This window comes from Aedes albopictus, chromosome 2 (assembly GCF_035046485.1).
Source record: "Aedes albopictus strain Foshan chromosome 2, AalbF5, whole genome shotgun sequence".
In the NCBI taxonomy this organism is placed as follows: Eukaryota; Metazoa; Arthropoda; class Insecta; order Diptera; family Culicidae; genus Aedes; species Aedes albopictus.
This window is the reverse complement of record NC_085137.1, coordinates 228,778,075-228,797,372: the sequence shown is the minus strand read 5'-3', so window position 1 is coordinate 228,797,372 and position 19,298 is coordinate 228,778,075. Positions and strand designations below refer to the sequence as shown.

Genomic DNA, 19,298 nt, shown 5'->3' with positions numbered 1-19,298 from the left:
CACGCTTGTTCAACAATCAGGTCATCTATGCAGTGTCCTGAGTGCCTTGACTAGTCTGACTAGGTTTCCGAAGAAAAATGGCCAAACTTTTTTTTTATTGCGAAATGAGGGGCAATTCAGTGAATTGAGAAAACGCGAAATTTGAGTGTTTTTTTGTTGATCTGTGACGATACCACTGAACGTCTCCGGCTGTCATGGCAGCTCATCAAAATAGGTAAAACCTCTACTACCTCTACTGTGCGTTTTTGAAAAGCAGCACGCGATTCTTGAGGCTGTCATCCTTGTATGAATTGGTTCTCATCATCTTGTTGCGAAAAACCATGCCCAGAGTTCCAACTTCTTGTTCTTGCCAAATCTTCAAATTCAAAGCAGATTTATCAATGAACCCAAGCTTTTTTCTTCCGAGGACACTTCCTTATGCTATGGTTAACAACATCTGTGCACATAACACATAATGGTTTTGACGATGTTAACATTTTTCGCGATTGTCGTACCTGACCACGCTAAATTTTCAACGTGTTTGTGCAAGATTTTTTTTCCTCCTCTTGTCTTCAATCTGAAATAACTTTTCACTCGTTGCAAGAAAATCGATGAAATTTTCACCATTTAAAGAAGATTAGTGTATGATCAGAGTGCTGCAAAAGAATGATGATTATGTTCATTGAAAGCGCCACTAGAAAATGTGACATGGTTCCGGATTCTAAGTGAACATAGCTTTAAAACCCCAAACATGGCTGTCTGTGAAAGCCTTAGGTTTAAGATGTAACACAAAAAAATTGAAAAAAAAATGGTCGAGTACATATGTATTGAGATACAGGCGTACCTCGATAGTACGTACATTTTGCCTCGATAGAACGTACACCAAAATTTAGTTAATTTTTAATCTACAAAAATGAGTTCGAATCATTAGTAGACGTATAGCAGAGACTCCGATACTATGAATTTGTGCTATGTGACTCCTATAACACGGATTTTCATTAAACATTAAACAGTTTAAAAATGCAGCGAAATGAAAAGCATGATCGAATACGTTTGATGTAATGATTGCAATATTCTTCGCTTTACAGAGATATTTTCTGCCAGTCATAATATCTGGCATCATCATTCTGGCGTTACATCCCAACTGGGGAGGACTGCTTCTCAGCTTAGTGGCGGCCTATAAGCACAATTCTATTTTGTGTGATAATAAAAAAAAACTAAATTTCTCGGCGAAGATTGCTCTCCAACATGAATCAAGCCCATCAAGTTACTTATCCAAATCATTGATTTCAGTTCATTTACTTGTTTTTTTTTTCGTTTTCCAACAATTACGTATAAAATATTTGACAGTTTTCCATGAGTTTGGAAATTTAAACAACTTTGAGTACCGTAGGGCACCGCGGTTGCTAAGGAAAATGTTCTTAATTTTTGACATTTCGTGCCTTTGTTGTTTACGATTCGGACTTAGAAAAATCATCAGCTCTCGCATTAAATGAATTCGCCTGCTTATCATGAGAGTGGTTTGATAATTCAAAATGAGGGGTATGCGTGCGTGTGCTGTTTTATAACTTGATGGTGGCTTGGTGGCTCACCTCATGGAGTTTCTTCTGGAATTCCACAAGAATTCCATCCGGGACTCCCTTCGTGGTTTGTCTACAAATTTGTTCCAGAGCTTTCTTCTGGGATTCCGTAAGCTCTTAATGAAATTCTTCCGGAAGTTTATTTAGGATCTCTTCAGAAGGAACCTCTGGGGTTTTCCCATGAGTTTTTTTTTCTGAGATTCCTGGGGTTCCGTCAAAAGCTCTTGCCTTCCTGTTTTTATTCAAGAAAATCCTTCAGAAACTACATGTGGAATCCGATAAACAAAATACTCCAAAACAAAATCATAATGAACTCCAGGAGGATTTCCATTACAAACACCTGGAAGGATTCCAGAAGAGTCTGCAGGAATTCCTGACGGAGCTCTTGATAGCAACCAAAAAAGAGTCCCTAGATGATTCCTGGAAAAAGTTCTCGAAGAAATCCCGGAATCAGTTTCTGAAAGAATTCATAGAAGAAGCTCTAAGAGGAAGTTCCTGAAAAGTAATTCCTGACAGTCACCTACAGGGGATAGACAAAATGATCGGGACAGGCAAAATTTTTACTTTTCAAAAAATGTTTAATTAGCTGTAACTATTCGAAAAGTGCATCAAATATTCTCAAATTTTTACTGTAAGTTCTTCAACTAGTTGTGTATCAGTGGACAAAATTTGGAAAAGATCGGACAATTATTCATAAAGTTATAAAGATTTTTGAAAATGGTAAAATTATCCGATAGCCAACTTTGAGCTGTTATATCTCCGGATTCAATTAACCGAATGTAATGAAATTTTGACCATTAATGACTTATATAATGAGCTATGAAAAACCATTGACTTAACTTAAAATCCTTAACACGGAAGAAAATTAAAACGATTAGATTATTTTTCTAATAAAACACCAAATTATCCAAAACATCAACATCGTTTCAAAATTCAAGATGCAAATTATAGTTCATTTAGCTTCCCTCTAATTGACTTATATATAAATGCGTTTTGAAAGAAAGTAACAACATAGCCGCCAATAAATTGAAAAACTAATAGGATGCATAATAAAAATAGACCAATTTAGTAAAAAAATCGTGAAAAAATGAAATCGCTATAACTTTTTTGCTTGTTAAAAATTTCGAGTTAAGTCAAATGTTTTCCAGTGTTCATTATATAAGTCATGAATGGTCAAACTTTCATTGCAATCGGTTCATTGAATCCGGAGGTATAACAGCTCAAAGTTGGCTATCGGATAATTTAACCTTTTTCAAAAATCTTTATAACTTCGTGAAGAATTGTCCGATCTTTTCCAAATTTTGTCCACTGATACACAACTAGTTGAAGAACTTACAGTAAAAATTTGAGAATATTCGATGCACTTTTCGAAAAGTTACAGCTAGTTGAACATTTTTTGTAAAGTGAAAATTTTGCCTGTCCCGATCATTTTGTCTATCCCCTGTAGAAGAAATTTCCGGAGGAATCCCGGATGGAATTTCCGAAAGAATCCTGGAAAAATCCCAGAAAGATTACATGGTGAAATTATTTTAGGAATCCCAGAAGGAATACTTGAATCAGAAGTAGTTCCCGAAAAAAACCGGAAGATGTTCCTGGAGGGATCTCGGAGAAGCTTTTAGAGGAATACTGAATGAAGTTCTTGTCAGGGATCTTGTAGGATTTCTGGAAGGGTTTCAAAAGGAATTCCTGAAGAATTCCCAGAAGATACTCCTGGAAGAATCTCGTATGAAATTCCAGGAAAAGGAGTTTTTGGAAGGAATCTCGGTAAGAATTTCTGATACAATTTCCGAAAAAACTCCTAGAGAAATTCTGGGTGAAGTTGCTAGAATTTCCAGGAATACCATCTGGAAGCCCAAAAACTAAATCCAGAGACATCCTATAAGAAACTTTTCGGAGAATCTCGGATGAAATTCCTGGAGGATTCCAGGATTCTCCAGAGATTCCTTCCGAAACTTCACCAAGAATTTCTTCTGTAATACTTTCGGGACTACCAGGATTTCTTCAGGAATTGCTTCCTCAGGAATTTCGTTCCGGGATTTCTCCATGAATCATTCCAAGATTCCTCCAGAAATTCATTTCGAGATTCCTGCACGAATTCTTTCTAAGATTCATCAAATATTTTTTCCTTGAATTCCTCCAAGAATTCCGGGATTCCTTCAAGAGCTCCGGGATACCTCTAGGAATCCCTTCTCGTAAAAACTCAAGCTCTTGGAGATGTCCTAGATGGAGCAATGTTCAGAAGATTTTAACTGATCTAGATCGATTTAATTATATCTAGACCAGTTTTGATGGTTCTAAAAGATAATTAAAATAAAATCAATATAAGTTCCCAGAGACGAGATGCCTCTACGAAGCTCCCCAGAGCACAAGAAGATTTTTCCAATAAAGATAGGATCCTAAACAAGCAAAATTACGTAATTAATAAACGGACCCATAGGCCACATGTATTTTTTTGGCAATCCCGACGTTCTAGAAATATCATTCTTTGATTTGAAAATGAAATTTGAAATAAAAATTTGTGATTCGATAGTACGTACGTTTCGATAGTACGTACACTAAACGAAGCGGTGGTATACGTACTATTGAGGTATGCCTGTTTTAAAAATGTGTTCAAAAATCTTATAAGTTTTACTAAACGTTCTATAACTTTTAGAAAACTTATTCGATCTTGCTCAAAATTTTACTAATGGTGCTTTAATATATGATTCATGATTGGTAAAAATTTCAGCGTTTCTGATTGACACATAAAAAAGTTATTACCATTTGCGTTGCGTTGCGTTGCGTTGCGTTGCGTGGTAACGGAGTAATTCGTAGATTGCATACTGAAAGTTGTCATGTTAAAACTTTAATACCCCTTTTCTAATTGCTTATGGAATGCTATTTGGGAAGGAACAGCTATCCAACTAGAGGTTGAAGTAAAAAAGGCATGATAACTTCCATTGCCGGCCACGCCCAGCTTCTCCGTTACGGGGATAGGAAAGGATGTGATGATATGACACCTACTTTACAAGAGGTCAGCGATTCACCGACACTCCCATAGGTGTCAAGGAGTTGGATATTTGGAATGGGATGATTTGGGAATCACTATAAGCGAGTGATGCGACAAGATTGTATTGTAAGTATATTTGAGTTAATCATGTAGTTGTGTTGGAGTGAGTGAAAGTGTTTTAGTATATTTAAACACCAACGTTGGGAGTGACATAGCTAAGAAATTTTGTCACTCCATGGGCCTTTTTGAGTCCGGGATGGGGCACAGGCTTTTACACTGTGTCCTGGCTAACAAGCCTAGGCTTAAGCGCCATTGATCGCTCTCTGAAACGATAAGAAACACGTTTTGTGGATGGGAAGGGATAGTAGGGAAGGGATAACTATTTATCGAAGTGCCAGCGACTCACCGACGCCCTCGAAAATAGAGAGGAAATAGGAGTTTGGTACAGGAATGGTCAGGAATACAGTATTATTTTAACAATGCATGTAATTAAGAAGAGGGCCTAACTGCCTTTTGCAAACAAACACGCCTCTGCAGGGCTCACCCGCATCCACCCACTACACACGTCAACACACCTATCAGATAACTTACTCTTTCTGATAGTTGTTCTAACATGCGTAGGCGGAAGCAGATAGGCCTCACTTAGAAAGAAACGCGCCTCAAAAGCAGACAGGCCTCTTTCAGATATTAGGCCGAAACTCCAAACCAACCGACAATAGTCCCTGAACAAGGCGTATCTTACCGCGTATCGCGCTACATCGAAAAAGTGTCCGCAACATAAATTTCGCCCAGATGGTCCCGCTACCCTAGCGCTCCACATCACACATAAAAGTTAAAGCTGTCGGGACACTATTATAATGAACGGTTCCACCGGCGAACTAAACCCACCCAGCACGAAAACCCCGACATCTCAGCAGGGCCACCCCCAATAAGAAAATCAAGATTCTGGTTAGAAACTGCCCCACTTTTGCACCAAAACCGCAAACCGAATGAACTCAGTTCACCGCTGCGCTGTATGGATTCATCCACCGGTGAACCAAACTTCCTCGGTCCTAGAATTCCGACACTAGAGCGGGCCATCTCCAATTAAAATCGTCCAATTGTGTTTGGAAATAACCCCGCTCCAGTATCAAAACTCCCGGGCAGAGCGAATTCCGTTCATCGGTGGATAAGTTCATAAGTCCATCAACAGAATCAAAACCACCTTGCCCTCACCACATCCTAACACATACCCATATCGTTGTTCCTACTGGGTATCATCTCGTTGTCTTCAGGTTCCATCCCAGTCGCGGTATGTAGTAATATGGAAACCTCTTAGATGATGCTAGTAAGACAGTTCGGTAACTCTCCCCCGTCCCACCGCTGAAGGTTAAACACACGGATTTGTTAGAGCCAAGCCAAGCCAAGTCCCAGCAACCATGCTGGAAAATTCCAACCTCTACCAAATCAAATACAAATCGAAAATCACTGCCAATTCAAAAAGCAGTACCCCAGCATATATCGCTTAAAAATACATCTTCCCAAATCCCAACCAAGTTAGAACATGCTCACCGGATTTTTAGGTAGGTAGCCTCCTGTAGTTTCTTTCTCCTCTCTGCAATAGGAACTGCTGTTGCATTATACATATTATCCGATGTCCGGTAGAACCTTCTAACAAACACATAAGTCGAACAGCCGGACCATTCTCAAGCACGCACGTTTAATCAATGTTCGGTTTCCGAACCTTTTTAAACAACTTAAGCACAATCTTCTACCAATTCACAAATCGATCAGCCGAATTTAAATTACACGGACACGAAAAAAACTGACAGACACATTTTTCCACACGTCCGCGCGCGCTCGGGGATTGCTGCGATCCTCACATAAAAAAAGTTATTACCATTTGAATGAAAAATTATTTTGACAAAAAATTTGCTGTACGGACAATTGTTTGATACACTGCAGTGCACTGTATGTACGTGTTCAGTCTGTAGAGGCCGCAAGATCGAAGATGACGTAATAATTGTCTTTTTCCATGGCAAACAATATTGTTCTACCGAATGTGTCGTGTGCCAGTAATATGAAGCGTTAGTCGACGGTAAAGTAATGTACAACGATATCGAATGTAGTGTACTGTACGGTTCACTAATTTCAACCTCCACTGTAAGATCGTCTCCAGTGTCTCGTACTAGACTCGATTTTCTTGAGATTCCCAGAAACACCCTGAAACACCGTTTCATTGCAACCTGAAACGGCGTAACGCTTCCCTCAAGGTGAAGATATGACGAAGCCATACCGTGAATTTTCAAGAGCACAAATCTGAAGAACCGAAAGTCGGTTTGCACTGAAAAGTTGATCGATTGGTCACCACCTGCGGATAACCAATCGATCAACTTTTCAACGCAAACCGACGTTCGGTTCTTCAGATTTGTGCTCTTGAAAATTCGGGGTGTGGCTTCGTCATAACTTCACCTTAAAACGCTCTTGAAACGCACTGCAACGCACCTAATAGCCCTCCAGAAACGTTCATGCAAATTCCCTTTGGAACCCCCCCATGGAATCCCTTGAGCCTCCCTCCAGGTTGGCCTCTAAAACCTCTAGGAACGTCACTGTAAGTCGCACGAAATCTTTCCAAACCCCTTTGAACCCGTCTGAAATACCTCCGACACTCACTTGAAGTCCTCCCGAAGGACCTCTATCTATCCCCATTCAGATCTCCTTGTTCGCCCATGTGTTCGTCCCTCTTTTAGATCTTTCTGTGACCTTCTGCTCTTCTCCTAAACGGACGCTGTTGTCATATTTACCGTCAACTCTTGGACTGACCAGCAAATATAGAGGTTCTAACGTATTGTGATTGTATTAAAAATATATGTTTTGCATTGTACATGATGTTTTTGAAATAATGCAACTAAATAGTGACAATTCTTGACATTCAAACCTATTACGTATTTTCCTTTTATGCTTCCACATCCGGATGATAAAGCCAGAAAGCCAGTTGCCTATCGCCTGTCAAAGCTCATGATTCGACCGACCGTCACTCGATGGTCCATGGTACGTGCGTCTCAATATTCACTTAACCGTGACACGCATCTCTCGCAAACACGTAGGTACAGTGGTCTTTCCACGCTTCGGCCATCTAGCGCCTCGAGTGCGGAAGAGTATCCTAGATGGTGGAGTAACTGTGTCTGTACTTAGTGTAGTATCGGAATAACATAGTATGTCATGGGTTTGGGTAGTCAGTCGAAGTGTGAGTTAGATACGGACGGACAGAGAGAACGTGAATATACGGTGTTCTACAAAGTAATAAAGTCTCGGTATTCATCAGTGTTAATCATCCGAATTTCCAAATATAATACAGAATATTATATTGGCGACGAGGAGAAAATGTAAGTACTTTTGAAGTTTCTGAAAAGTTTAAATTTGCAATTCGTAAAAACGCCATCGCCACACATCATTCTGTAGAATATTTGTTGACCGTTGAATCGGGTGAAAATTCACCATGGAAACCACTGTGAAAAGTTTCAACGAAGCTTTTCTGAGTGAGCTTTGGAAATGTTTCATGGTTACCGAAATGGATAAAGCTATGACAGTGGTAACGCATGTAACACAGCTTGGGTAGAAGGAAAAGATGAACTGTCAAAAGGGTAAATCAAAGAAGAATGAATCAAAACAAAAGTACGATTGTGTTAGATTGTGTTTCTTCTTTCATTGATAAATAATTTTGATTTGGATCAAATCAAGTGATTTAGTTTTATCAATGGATTTGTTGTTTTTGTTTACCAAGTGTGAATGAATATTTTTGGTACTGTATATTGAGTGGAAAAGAAACTGGAAAAATTGAGAAAGCAGAGTGCAGTGATTCCAAGTGTAGAAGGGAGTTACAAGTCAAGGTAAGTTTTCTATATATTGTGAATAAAAAAAATCAATGAAACATTTTGTTGATAAGAACTCATATGTTAAATGTGTTTTTTTTTATTTGTTTGAGCGGAAAAGAACACAGCAATATATGTAACCATGAAATTTTGAATGGAAAATGTTTGTTTTGATGAGTGGCGGTATCGTCACAAAAAAGTGCCGGTTTGCGGTAATTGAATACCTGGCGGATTCGCCAAAAGTAGAAAAGCGGGTTCGCTAAAGATTTAAAGGACGGAATCGTCTAAGCGGGTTCGCTAGAAAATGAATGACGGAAACGTCTGAGCGGGTTCGCTAAGGATATTGAATGACGGAATCGTCTAAGCGGGTTCGCTAAGGATATTGAATGACGGAATCGTCCAAGCGGGTTCGCTAAATGTTTTGGATGACGGAACCGTCAGAGCGGATTCGCTAATGGTTTGAACGACGGAATCGTCTAAGCGGGTTCGCTAGAAAATGAATGACGGAAACGTCTAAGCGGGTTCGCTAAGGATATTGAATGACGGAATCGTCTAAGCGGGTTCGCTAAAGGTTTTGAATGACGGCATCGTCAGTTCGTCAGAGCGGGTTCGCTAAAGAATGAATGACGAAATCGTAAAAGCGGGTTTGAATAAGTGGCGGAAGTGAAACAGGTAAAACACATAAATGACTTATGTACTAAAAAAAAAGATTTGGTTTTTTATTTTTCATTTTGTTTGTTAACAAATTGTTACTGATTAATAATTATGAAATTAAATATTTTTAATGGAAAAAAAAAATGAATAATGTATAAACAGATATGATGTGTGAGCTAATGCCGTTTTAGGATGCGTATAAAAAAAATGTACATATAATATGAAATAACGTTAAGGTATTTGCATTGCCTGGTTGTTTTTTCTTAAATAGGACCAGTGGCGAACTTCGAATCAAAGTGTTTCAGACGAGCTTGGACTCGTCTCAGCTACCGTTGGCATGGTCAAAATGGAAACGAGATTTGGAGTGCTACTTTGAGTCAGAAAAGATCTGTTCTCAATATGATAAGCGTTCCAAACTTTTGTATCTTGGTGGTTCAGATCTGCGGGATGTCTATGACAATCTGCCTGAAGTCGAAACAGTTTCGCATGTTTTATCGGATCCACCGTATTATGACGTGGCGATTGCAAAGTTGGACGCTCATTTTGAGCCGTATCGTCGGCGTACGTACGAACGGCACCTTTTCCGGCAAATAGCACAAGGGCCATCGGAACGTTTTTCTGATTTTGTGTTACGTTTGAGAACACAGGTCAAACGTTGCGAATACGACAAACCCGAGGAAATGATATTAGATCAAATTGTCGAAAAATGCTCATCTGCGAAACTCAAACAGAAAATGTTAAAGAGAGACCTACTTCTGAGCGAGGTAGAAGGTCTGGGTACTAGTTTGGAAGAAAGTGCACGTAAGCTGAAGGAATTTGTAAGTTCACCTCGTTCTCCCCAGAGTGATCATATCGGTAATGTGACGAAGAAGCTGACCGGAAAATACGACGCGGTGAAGAAAGCTCGACCGGGATTAGTGAACCGGTCTCAATCGGTGATAAAAGGTTTCCAAAGAAGCATTTCGGTACCTGTGTGTTTTTCCTGCGGTAAACGAGGTCACGTCAAGGGTGCGGACATTTGCCCGGCAAAGGATAAATCATGCCTCAAATGTGGTGGAACCGGTCATTTCGCAAAGCAGTGCAGGAAGAGAGCGAACAACGAAGAGCGGACAGTGGTACCTCCCAAGCGTATCCGAGCAGTATTCGAAGATTTGGAGGCTGAGAAGGAAGAGGACTACATTTTCTATGCCATGGGGAAGAACACGTTCCTGTTCAAAGTTGGAGGTGTGGAAATACCGATGATCATCGATTCCGGCGCGGCAGCGAACATCATAAGTCTGAAGGTTTGGGAACAGATGAAACAACTGAAGGTACACGTGCGGCAAATGTCAACTGAAATTGATCGACATTTCACCTGTTATGCTTCCAACAAACCAATGGTGATCATGGGCAGTTTCGATGCAGAAATAGAGGGCGGAGGAAGGAAAGTTGATGCGAAGTTCTATGTAGGTAAGGAGGGACAACAGTGTTTGCTGGGTGATCAAACCGCAAAATTGCTTCACGTGCTGAAAGTTGGATTCGATATTGGGAATATTTCTCAAGCCAGTAAAGCTGAGTTTCCCAAATTTAAAGGAGTGACTGTCGAAATTCCTATCGACAATCAGGTACAACCCGTCCAACAGGCTTATCGACGTGTACCGTATGCACTGGAGGAGAAAGTTGACGAGAAGATCCGGCTGTTGTTGGATCAAGGGATCATCGAAAAAGTAAACGGACCATCGCCGTGGGTATCGCCGATTGTACCAGTACTCAAGGATTCTGGAGACGTGCGGCTATGTGTGGACATGCGTCAAGCAAATCGTGCAGTGATTCGGGAAACTCACCCGTTACCGTTGGTGGATGAAATTCTGGGTTCGGTCAGCGGAGCAAAATATTTTTCCAAAGTGGATGTCAAGGATGCATACCATCAGGTGGAAATATCGGAAAGATCTCGTCCGATAACAACTTTCATAACGAAAACGGGTCTCTACAGGTAATTTTGTTCAACATGTCAAGTGGATTCAAATAAATTGATTGGATTTTTGTTTTATTTTTATCTGCATTTTCGTATGCTCGCCATTAATAGATACAAAAGACTAATGTTTGGAGTAAGCTGTGCCCCTGAGATTTTTCAGAAAACGATGGAAACAGTACTAGCTGGTCTTGAGGGAGTTATTGTCTATTTGGATGATGTGGTCGTTTTTGGTTCGACCCGAGAAGAGCATGACAGAAGCGTAGAAATACTGTTTGGTCGTATGAGGGAATATGGAATTTTGTTAAATGACCGCAAATGCATTTTCGGAGCAGAAGAGATTGAATTTTTGGGGCATGTTCTGAATGAACAAGGTGTTCGGCCTACAGAGAGTCGCATTGCAGCGGTCAAACACTTCAGAGAACCAAAAACGATTGCCGAGTTGAGGAGTTTTCTCGGGTTGATAACATACGTTGGTCGATTCATTCCCAATCTTGCAGGCCGGACAGAGCCGTTAAGAAGGTTACTTCAAGCCGGAGTAAGTTTTCACTGGAAGGAAGAACAACAGGAAGCATTCAAAACTATAAAGCTGGCCATTTGTGAGACCAAATTTTTAGGATTTTTTGACAGAAAGGACAAAACAAAACTGATCGTCGACGCTAGTCCAGAGGGTTTGGGAGCGGTATTAGTTCAGGAGAACACGGAGGGCCAGAACAGAATTATCTCTTTTGCGAGTAAGTCCCTTACAGACCTAGAGAAGAAGTACTTCCAAACGGAGCGTGAAGCATTGGCGATAGTTTGGGGAGTAGAAAAGTTCAAGCTGTATCTTCTTGGCAACAAATTTGAACTTATCACTGACTGCAAAGCTCTGAAATTCTTGTTCACACCACGATCTCGACCTTGCCCCAGAATCGAAAGATGGGTGCTCCGAATCCAATCATACAACTACGACATTAAATATGAGCCTGGAATTACGAATTTAGCAGATGCTTTATCTCGTTTATCGATTTCCAAGGCACAATATTTTGACCAACCGGCGGACCAATATGTTAACCAACTTTTGGAACATGCCATACCAAATGCAGTAACATTCATGAAAGTTATTGAAGCCACAAAACAAGATGAAGTTTTACAAGAACTCATGGATGCGTTGCTGACTGATACTTGGACCGACAGATTGAAGGATTTCAAACACTTCAAAGCAGAACTTCATCATGTTAACGGTGCCTTGATGAGAGGAGATCGTTTGGTAATTCCAGAATCACTTCAACATCAGGTCCTTCAGTGTGCTCATGATGGTCATCCAGGGATGAGTTTGATGAAACGGCGTTTAAGACAGAAGGTGTGGTGGCCCAAGATGGATAATATGGTGGAAAAGTTCGTTAAAAGATGTGGAGCGTGTACTTTAGTTTCAGCGGTGGGACCGCCGGAACCAATGCTTCGCACAAAAATGCCTGAAAAACCGTGGACAGATGTGGCTATTGATTTTCTAGGACCTTTACCATCAGGACACTATTTGCTGGTATTGGTCGATTATTTCAGTAGGTTCACGGAAGTCATCGTCATGAAACAAATAACAGCAGAATTGACCGTTAATGCACTTTTCGAGACGTTCAGTCGGTTTGGAATTCCGGAAACAATGCGGTCCGATAACGGGCCACAGTTCATCAGTGAACCCTTCAAAGTTTTTTGTGAAGAATACGGAATTACTCATCAAAAGACAACCCCATATTGGCCCCAGGCTAATGGCGAGGTAGAACGAATGAACAGTACAATACTGGAACGCCTTCGGATAAGTCAAGAAGAGAAGTGTAAACACTGGAAGTGGGACTTGAGAAGTTTCCTGCTGATGTACAACTCAACACCTCATTCTATCACTGGAATTGCACCATCAGCACTGATGTTCGGAAGGGTTTTGAGGGATAAACTGCCAAGTCTACAGTTTCCAGCTGGTATTGTATCTGAAGATGTTCGGGATCGCGACTGGGAGAAGAAACTCGAAGCAGCAGAAGAATCCAACACTCAGAGGCATGCCAAGAAAAGTGACCTGAAGGAAGGAGATACTGTTGTGGCCAAGCGTATCGTTAAAGATAACAAATTGTCCACAAATTATGGATCGGAGCTGTTCGACATACTCAGCAGAGAAGGTGCGGAAGCTGAAATTCGTTCCAAGGAATCTGGAAAGGTATATCGTCGAAATGTAGGTCACTTGAAGCGATTTGTTGAAGAATGCCAAGCGGAGAAACACGACAACATCGAAGCAGATGTAAGAGTAGGGGAAGCTACCGAAGCAGTTCGACGTAGTCGGCGTGACATGAAGACTCCACAGTACCTTAAAAACTATATCACTAATGTAAATGGAAATAATCGTTTTGAGGATTAAGTAAAGGGGGAATGTAGTATCGGAATAACATAGTATGTCATGGGTTTGGGTAGTCAGTCGAAGTGTGAGTTAGATACGGACGGACAGAGAGAACGTGAATATACGGTGTTCTACAAAGTAATAAAGTCTCGGTATTCATCAGTGTTAATCATCCGAATTTCCAAATATAATACAGAATATTATACTTAGCTAAATGAATTGCCTTTTGACTGGTCGAGGTCCATCGTTTAATGGATTGTTGGTTGATGGGGTCCAGTGGTTGTTTTTACCCTGCGGTGCAAAGTTTGCTTTTGCGTCGTCGAGACGACACGGTTGGCTGAGCAAAAGGTTTGACGAAGGTTTGCTCAAGGTGCGTTTCCTCACGCTTGAGGCTTTTCGTTTGAGGTTTCCCTTTGGAATCATGTAGGACAAAATATGGTACATTGAGTGCACTGCACTCTACCTTTTCGGAATGGGAATATGCTCCGGCAAAAGATAGCTTCCGATTCGATTCTGGCTGTGACGGGTGGTTATAGATTCAATTTAAGATAATCAAATTTGCAAAGTGGTTTAAAACTTCGAGAAGACTCCACCGCCTGTTGGATTCTATCATGGAAAGTCTGAATATGAAGAGAACTTTTCCATTCCGTTAATTTGGGTTTCTGGCCTAAACCGCCTATGCTTTCTAAAGCTTACTATATACGTGTGCGTTGGGCTTATATGCGTATAATGATAAAACCCAGTGGACTCTAACTTTACCTCGACAATGCCTGATCTTAACCTTAAATTGTCCTTTGACGAATGTTCAGATTAAATAAAAATACAATCTTCAATGAATGTTTTTTATGATTTTTTTCATGTTTCTCTTTCTCTTTACATTGTTTGTAAACGCACAATCAACATTTCTGAGACCATTTAGTTTTAAAGAGGTTCTAAGAGCTGTGAGCAATAAAGTGTTTATGAGTAAAGTATTTTGTTTTGGTTTAATTCAGGTTCTAATAATCTATGGGAATCTATTCAACTTAAAAATCTTACTTGGACGTATTCGTGAATCGTTGTCACATTTTCTTTTAGATGTGATAGCAATCATAACTTTTAACGCATTCTATCTAGGAAAAGTCAGTGGGATGGTGTCAAAAAGCACTTGTCTGTTCACCAACCAAAAGTTAAAAGTTCATTATTGTGTTGCTCACCCATCAGTGCTGGCTGGCTGGCTGAATGGCAGCATGGGGCGGTTTCGACAAAAAGAATGATTACCCATAGGGGAGGTTGGTCGTGGTGGTAGGTGGTGGTAATCACTCACTTTGGATGATTTTCCTTTGTGGTTTCCTGTCGTTGATGTGCGGCTGCAGAATGTTTCCAATTTCATAGCCCTCCCTAGTGGCTGGTGGAAACGGGAGAGTACGTTGTCAGAGCAGGATTTCATTTGCAATTCTATGAACACGCAAGTTAAGTGAACATTTGTTTGAGTTTGCTTTTTTTTACTTCGAAGCTAATATTATCTTTTCTGTCTCGTTGTGGTTTTATGATATTTACTTTTGAATATGTAAAACTTTGCCCAACTGAAGGCAATACCTCTTGATCGTATATCCACCCCTTGTTATATTTTAAATTGAATTGCGGTAATGAAGAGTGCCTTCCTTAGTTCAGCTGGAAATCGCATAGGCAAGACCGTGTTAACTTTTTTGTCTCTGACGTATTATGCGTCAAAAATGTAGATGTTCATTTGTTAATTTTTAACTCTATTTTATTTAATTTTCAACCCATGTTGATGAAAATTTGACACAAAATATCGAAAACTATAACCATTCCGTGGAATTCATCTGTTCATCAAGTTGGATAACCAGTTCCCGATTCATACGTAGAATCAGTGAGGGTACTATTGTAGCTCTCCTCGGTTCACTTCGGGAGTTCCTGTAGTTGGTTTCAGTGGCGTCCGTTGGGAAAATATATACTTTAAGTACAAAGTTTCAAATTTCACAGTTTCTCGTATATGATGCAGAATTGTATGATGGAAGTGCTAGAATCTTGAAAGCAGGAGAAAGTTTTGTATGAAAATCATTAGAAAAATCGTTGTTACTCAAAATATTTATTAATTATTTGTTATTATTTATTCTACAGAATTCCTTTAAGAAATATTGAATACTATTTCCGTGAATTCTGTACAAATATTTCCTAAAATTATTTGTTAAGGCATTTTTGTAGACCCCCTGAATATGCTCTCGGGGAGTGACCTGTCCGATTTACTGCAAGAATTCAAAGCGGAATCTACTAAATATCTACATTCATAAGAAATGATTCCATGAAAATCCCCAGCAACATTCTAATGGAACCCCTGGTGGCAACCTTTTAAAGGAACCCCTGGCGGTAACCTTAACACGAATTGCGAAGAAATCTCTGGTTTACAAGTGGATTGTATGGAGCCCCGTTACTATGCGAAGGGATTTTACGGGGTTTCATGGAATTTTCGGAGGCATTTCAGGAAGGAGCAGAGGATTTTCAGAATGTTGCAGATGCGTTACAAAGGCGTTTTTGGGGGTTTCAATGGGTTTTGGGAGGTGTGCGTTATAGCGGGTCGAAAGCGATTTTAGGGGGTTTCGGAGCAATTCCAGGAAGTTTCAGAGGACTTGTAGCAGGTTTCAGAGGCGTATTGGGGGACTCCGCGGTAGATCTCAAGAGCGTTACAGGCGATTCTGAGGGGCTTAGAGTTATTGAAAATACATTTCTCATCACTGCTCTCATGTAAATTACAGGTAGATTTTGGAGGCGTTTTAAAGCGTTTCATAACCGTTATAGGCGGTTTAAAAGGGATTCAAGACGTTTTCCAAACTCACATCACTTGTAGATCCGATGACCAATTCTCAAGGGAGTTCTTGGAGATTCTTAAAAAAATGAGCTCATCACTTGACAGCACCATGTGTAGAATTAGCTTCAACTTATAATGCACGTGATAAAAATAAAAAAAAAGCTTGACAGCACATAGTTTCATGAGGCTTCAAACACACAAATTATGCATGTGGATTTAATTACTTGAGCATAAGTAATTGTCAAGAAAGTTTTTGGAGAGCCTTCGATAGTCCTAACACCCACTCCCCCTTTAACTCGCTACATCTTGTCTGTAAACAAACCTTATCGTTAATCTTGAGTACTCCAAATTTTTAGAACACAATCAAATTCTTTTTAGGTAACGTTAGCTAAATGGAGGTACTTTTAATAATGAATTCTACCCAAATGAAGGTACCAGTTATCTTTGTTTCAAGACAAATTAAAAGGATCAAAAAGCTATAGAAAACAGCCTATGACGATGGAAATAAAGTAGCCGAATGTAGCATAAGATTCTGTATAGGAAACGTTGAACACTACCCAAATGTTGAACAATTGCTGAAATACACACCGAAACGTAGGACAGTAGATGCGAAAGGCGTTTTAGCTGCTTAATATAGACTGAAAGAGCCATAAAACAAGCGAAATACTCGTCAATACAGTCGTTAGCAGTCAGTCAAATTTATTATAAACCGAACTTAAGTAAGTCTCGCTCAATGTCAACGTATGATGTAGATGCATCTACAATGTGTGCCACGATATTGCATTAATTAGGTTACAAAATTATATTCATTTGGGATTTTTCGACTGGAACTGGATCTTATTGCGTAGAAACGGCTATCTCAGTCTTAATTTACGACGATTTATTTTATTCTACCCGACGTTTCGGCCATGGCCAAAAAAGGCCATGGCCAAAAAGGCCAAAACCCATGGCCGAAACGTCGGGTAGAATAAAATAAATCGTCGTAAACTAAGACTGAGATAGCCGTTTCTACGCAATACAAAATTATAAATAGTTTATGTTAGAAAATTTTATTGCACTGATGACACGAAAACTGCACAATTTTCAAGATTAATTTTAAGAAATTGCTGCTACGAGAAAAGATTTACTGGCAAACCGAATACAAATATCAAAGTCACAGCATAGTTACAAGAACTGGGAGAATGTCCTTTACACTTTGCCATTGTTTTAAATGACACTTTCATTGTTATTTAATAAAAAAATATAATACTTTTATTATGCATCCATGATCCAATTGTTGAACACTGTCAGAGCTTAAAATGTTAGCATGACTGCCAGATTTTTTTTACTTTACGTAGTCGTGCATTTCAAGGGGTTTCATGGGTGTTCCAGAGATGTTCCAGGCAGGGGTGTTCCAGAGGACTTTAGAAACGTTCCAGGGCTTTTTAAAGGGTCTCAAGGGCGTTCCAGTGGTGTTCCAGAGGAATTCAAAGGCTTAAGGAGGTCCCAGGGGTATTTCAGAGTGTTCAAGGAGTGTTCCAGGGGCGTTACAGGAGGTTTCAGGATCGATCCACGGGGTTTCCAAGAGGTTTCAGAGGCGTTCCAGTAATGTTCCAGGGGATCAATGGGTCAATGGATGTTTCAGCGATTTTCAGGGTTTCAAAAGCGTTCCAGGGTGTGTCTGGAGCGTTCTAGGTTTTTTAGGGGCTTCAGGGGAATTCAGGGGGTCACAGCCCAGGGGTGTTCCACGATGTTCCAGAAGTGTTCCAAAGGGATCCCAAGAGATTTCAGGGGCGTTCTAGGTGTGTTCCGGAAGTTTTAGGTGATTTCAGTGACGTTCGAGGGAATATCCTGATATCACCTGAATCCTTGACACAACTTCAAACCCTTCTGAACATTCCCTGAAATTTCCTTGAAAATCCCCTTGAATCATCCCTGAATCTCTTTGAACAGTATTGCAAAAATTCATCTCATTCACATGAACAATATCCAAGTAATTTTTGCATGTAAACAGTTTCAGTCAACCAGAGCCCTCTTCAAATAAGAAGCGACTTATCATTTTAATGAACTGTCACTCAAATGACTAGCTAGCTAGGCACAAGATTTAGTTCGGGTTATTTGTCATCAATCACGAACAAAGTTTGGACCGTTCAACAATTAACGAAAATCTTTCAACATTAGGATGAGCTAGCTTAAGGAATCGTTCATCATTTGGGTTTCAGACTTCCGATACAAATGTTCTATTTTTTTCTTAGAAAATTGAATTCAAAAGAATTCAAATTCAATTGAAAGTATAAGATATGACTGAATCTATACGTTCTCTGGATATTTTTTAATAGTAAAATTATGCACGGAAAAACAAATGAAAACAAAAATTTCAGTGCTAATTGTTCAACAACTAGCGAACTCCGAGCAGAAGCAAAGTAAAAGCAAAACGAAAGCAAAAAATGGAACGGCCTCATTTATAAGACGATACACGATAAATAAAGTTCAAAATAAACTATTAGTCCCAGATGTGCAACTAGTCAATCGCATTGCAATTGATCGCTCTGATAATAGCCTGTCAGCTTTATATCTCGACGAATTGAAAATTTCTCGCCTTGGGGCGTTTTGTCCAGTCAACGCAAGCTTTCTCCTTGCTATCGTTTTCTTTTTCTTTTTTTTCTGCGTTTATGTCATTATTGTTGGTTAGAGAAAAAGGCCCAAATCGCCACCTCATGAGTGAACAAAGATTTGTTTTATTCAAATGAAATTCAAGAAATGAACTAACTTTGCTCAAAAAACCTTTCTATTAGAAATTAAATCAGTTTGAATCCTTTCTGAAGTTCATCTAACAACTATTTATTGTATTGCTTTTTGCAGATAAAAAAATAGCTTAACTAGTATAAACATGAGGTGAGCAAAACTATAATGTAAAGATAACAATTATTCAATCAAACCATTAGAAAATTAAAAATTGTATAAGTTCTCTATAACCTAGGAAGTTTTAAACTACTTGGAAGAAGTTTTTTATAAAAAGCAGTGCTTGTGTTCTTGTAATCGCGACAATAGCTGCCGCAGTTTCCACATTCGAATATGTTCAAGTTCAAAAAATTAACAATCTTTTCCCATGAGTACAATTCATCCCACGTTCCGGGTTTCGCTTTG

The 19,298-nt window shown here is 39.7% G+C and overlaps 2 protein-coding genes and 1 long non-coding RNA gene across 4 annotated transcripts in view; 2 read left to right on the top strand and 1 right to left on the bottom strand.

Moving 5' to 3' along the window:
* Nucleotides 1–19,298, bottom strand: part of LOC134287951 (START domain-containing protein 10-like) — a 53,439-nt gene that overhangs the window by 21,589 nt on the left and 12,552 nt on the right. The gene's annotated exons all lie outside the window — the stretch shown is intronic.
* Nucleotides 1–19,298, top strand: part of LOC134287952 (uncharacterized) — a 746,963-nt gene that overhangs the window by 727,178 nt on the left and 487 nt on the right. The gene's annotated exons all lie outside the window — the stretch shown is intronic.
* LOC134287950 (uncharacterized protein K02A2.6-like) lies at nucleotides 7,729–13,576 on the top strand. Its single transcript, XM_062851279.1, has 2 exons — nucleotides 7,729–8,417; nucleotides 10,676–13,576. Exon 2 carries the CDS (start codon nucleotides 11,102–11,104, stop codon nucleotides 13,385–13,387), a length of 2,286 nt encoding a protein of 761 aa, XP_062707263.1. The 5' UTR covers nucleotides 7,729–8,417; nucleotides 10,676–11,101; the 3' UTR covers nucleotides 13,388–13,576.